This window comes from Sinocyclocheilus grahami, unplaced genomic scaffold, assembly GCF_001515645.1.
Source record: "Sinocyclocheilus grahami isolate Dianchi unplaced genomic scaffold, SAMN03320097.WGS_v1.1 scaffold1890.1, whole genome shotgun sequence".
Taxonomy (NCBI): Eukaryota; Metazoa; Chordata; class Actinopteri; order Cypriniformes; family Cyprinidae; genus Sinocyclocheilus; species Sinocyclocheilus grahami.
The window spans coordinates 85,223-88,588 of record NW_015507069.1 but is presented as its reverse complement, the minus strand read 5'-3'; the positions used below and the strand labels follow the sequence as shown (position 1 = coordinate 88,588).

General features: G+C 45.9%; 1 protein-coding gene across 1 annotated transcript in view; it reads left to right on the top strand.

Moving 5' to 3' along the window:
* Positions 1-3,366, top strand: part of dlg4b (discs, large homolog 4b (Drosophila)) — a 72,618-nt gene that overhangs the window by 34,017 nt on the left and 35,235 nt on the right. The window contains exons 4-5 of the mRNA XM_016259647.1: positions 1,649-1,783; positions 2,332-2,382. Coding sequence (XP_016115133.1) covers positions 1,649-1,783; positions 2,332-2,382 — 186 coding nt within the window. The remainder of the gene's footprint in view (positions 1-1,648; positions 1,784-2,331; positions 2,383-3,366) is intronic.

Sequence of the window (3,366 nt, the reverse complement as noted above, 5' to 3'; positions counted from 1 at the left end):
CTTTCTCACACACACACACACACACTTTCTCACACACACTTTCTCACACACACACACATTCATAAATCTGAAGATCGTCATTTGTTTCTCTTTCATCTTCAGTTTTGTGTTGCTGGTGATGTCAGTTGCTATGCAACCGTGCTATCAGAGCCAGTTTCCATGACGAGCAGACCAGCATCCTGCACTGAATGAGAGCTCTCTCTCTCACACACACACAATAAGAGTTTATGACAATTTTATATTCACACTCTGTTGTTTCTGTGTGGGTCTGATGTGTTTCTGCTCTGGATCAGATCTCTCTCTGTGTGTGTGTGTGTGTGTGTGTGTGTGTCTGTGTCTTCTCCTGCTGAGGCTCTGAATGGCGTCTGTCCCTCTCTGATGACATCATCATCATCATCATCACTCCTCCTCAGCTCTGCAGTGAGCTCTGAGTGGAATACTGAGCAGCTCTGTGTCGCCCCCCTCTGGCCAATCCCACAATCCCCTGCATCTGTGTGTCTGTATGTGTGTGTGTGTGAGAGAGAGTGTGTGTGTGTGTGTGTGAGAGAGAGAGTGTGTGTGCGAGAGAGAGAGAGAGAGAGAGAGAGAGAGTGTGTGTGAGTGTGCGAGAGAGAGAGAGAGAGAGAGAGAGAGAGTGTGTGTGAGTGTGCGAGAGAGAGAGAGAGAGAGAGAGAGAGAGTGTGTGTGAGTGTGCGAGAGAGAGAGAGAGAGAGAGAGAGAGAGTGTGTGTGAGTGTGCGAGAGAGAGAGAGAGAGAGAGAGAGAGAGTGTGTGTGAGTGTGCGAGAGAGAGAGAGAGAGAGAGAGAGAGAGTGTGTGTGAGTGTGCGAGAGAGAGAGAGAGAGAGAGAGAGAGAGTGTGTGTGAGTGTGCGAGAGAGAGAGAGAGAGAGAGAGAGAGAGTGTGTGTGAGTGTGCGAGAGAGAGAGAGAGAGAGAGAGAGAGAGTGTGTGTGAGTGTGCGAGAGAGAGAGAGAGAGAGAGAGAGAGAGTGTGTGTGAGTGTGCGAGAGAGAGAGAGAGAGAGAGAGAGAGAGTGTGTGTGAGTGTGCGAGAGAGAGAGAGAGAGAGAGAGAGAGAGTGTGTGTGAGTGTGCGAGAGAGAGAGAGAGAGAGAGAGAGAGAGTGTGTGTGAGTGTGCGAGAGAGAGAGAGAGAGAGAGAGAGAGAGTGTGTGTGAGTGTGCGAGAGAGAGAGAGAGAGAGAGAGAGAGAGTGTGTGTGAGTGTGCGAGAGAGAGAGAGAGAGAGAGAGAGAGAGTGTGTGTGAGTGTGCGAGAGAGAGAGAGAGAGAGAGAGAGAGAGTGTGTGTGAGTGTGCGAGAGAGAGAGAGAGAGAGAGAGAGAGAGTGTGTGTGAGTGTGCGAGAGAGAGAGAGAGAGAGAGAGAGAGAGTGTGTGTGAGTGTGCGAGAGAGAGAGAGAGAGAGAGAGAGAGAGTGTGTGTGAGTGTGCGAGAGAGAGAGAGAGAGAGAGAGAGAGAGTGTGTGTGTGAGAGAGAGAGAGAGAGAGAGAGAGAGCGTGTGTGTGTGTGTGTGTGTGTGTGTGAGAGAGAGAGTGTGTGTAGGTGTGTACACTTACACTGACATCAGTGTGTCTGAGATCAATCTGGCTGTTCTCTCTCTGTGTGTGTGTGTGTGTGTGTGTGTGTGTGTGTGCAGAAGTACCGTTACCATGACGAGGAGACTCCGCCCCTGCAGCACAGTCCAGCTCACCTGACCGTCAGCGACACCGGACACGCCCCCATCGACGGTCTCCACGGTTACACACCCCAGATGCACGTGTCACCCGCCAAAGTAAGAGTCCTGTGTGTGTTTGAGTCCGTCAGCACAGGGCCGCTCTCAGCCATGACCTCTGACCTCATAATAACAGAGTGAGCACTCACACAGCAGGTGGTTTTAGTAGATCTTCATTTTAATGATCTCAATATCAATTCTTAAATCATCAAACATTTTTATAGCACGACTGCTGCGCAGTGATCTTACTGCTTTGTTACTATTGATATGAAAGTCTCAGCGTTCAAATTCAAATTGAACACTAAATTCAGTCAGTAAATGTGTTTTAGTCTCAATCAATTCCACTCTATATCTAGAGGAGCGTTCTCATAAATATATGCCCTGTATTACAGATTTATCATATTTTTACTATGAACAAATCTGTCATGAAAACAAGTTTTGCTTTTATTTTTAATTTGTATTAAATGATGTTTCTTTGCCTGCCGCATGAGTTTCCATAGTTACCTGTGTTTGTTCCCATAGCAACTAATCGCCCACACCTGTCTCTTGTTGCTTCCGGATTCGTGTAAACATCTCTTGTTCTCACTAGTCTCTGGGTTGTGTTTCAGCCGGTGTTGCTCCCCAGCGGTCACGCGCCCTTCTCTGCCTCCTCGACTCTGGTGAGTGCTTCTCCGCTTCTGATTGGCTGTGATGTCATTTCCTGTAGACGCCTCACTGGTCTTGGACCGCTTGTCTGCTTGGGTGACGTATTTCTAGTGGACATCAAGTGTGTGTAAAAGGCTTGATTACTGATGTTTTGACAGAACTCATTAACACTTTACAGTAAGACCCCATTAGCTCATGCTCGTTAATGCATTAATTAACAATGAGCAGTACATTTGCTACAGTATCTCTTAATGAAAATACAAAAGTTCATTGTTTGCCAATAAATGATATTAACAGACACAGACAATAATGTATTAGTAAATGTTGAAATTAACATGAACTAAGATTAATGCTTTAGAATTCATTTCATTTTAGAAGTTTGTTTTCACCACTTTAACCATGACTTTTCATCTCAGTTCTGAAAACACAGTCAGAATTCTAAGGTGTAAATAGAATTGCAAGACACAAACTCTTTTCCCACAATTCCAAGTTTACATCTAACCATTTTCTTTTTATATAAGAGTTCTTATGTTGAAAAGCTGACTTTAATTGAGAAGATATTTTTGATGTATTCTGAGAGCTGTAATTTACTCAATCAAGGTCCAGAAACGTAGCAAGGAGATCGGTAAAATAATCCTATTAAACTATCCCTTTAAGGGGACAGAGCCCCGCCTCCAAACATCAGATTCAGCCTCTGATTGGCCGCGTCACGTGTTTGGTCAGATGAGTCATGTGACGCAGGGTGGTGGGCGGAGCTCCAGGTGACAGACAGCTGCTCTCTCCTGCACTCACACTCATAGATATGTATAGATACGTATCGCGGCCCATAGAAACAGTCGCTAATGAGGCATCTACCTATATATATATATATCTATGCTCACACTAGCACACAAATCACCATGGAGACGGCAGGGATGTTGGTCTCCATAGCAACAGGAACACTTGATCAGAGAGTGTGTGTGTGAGAGAGAGAGAGAGAGAGAGAGTGTGTGTGTGTG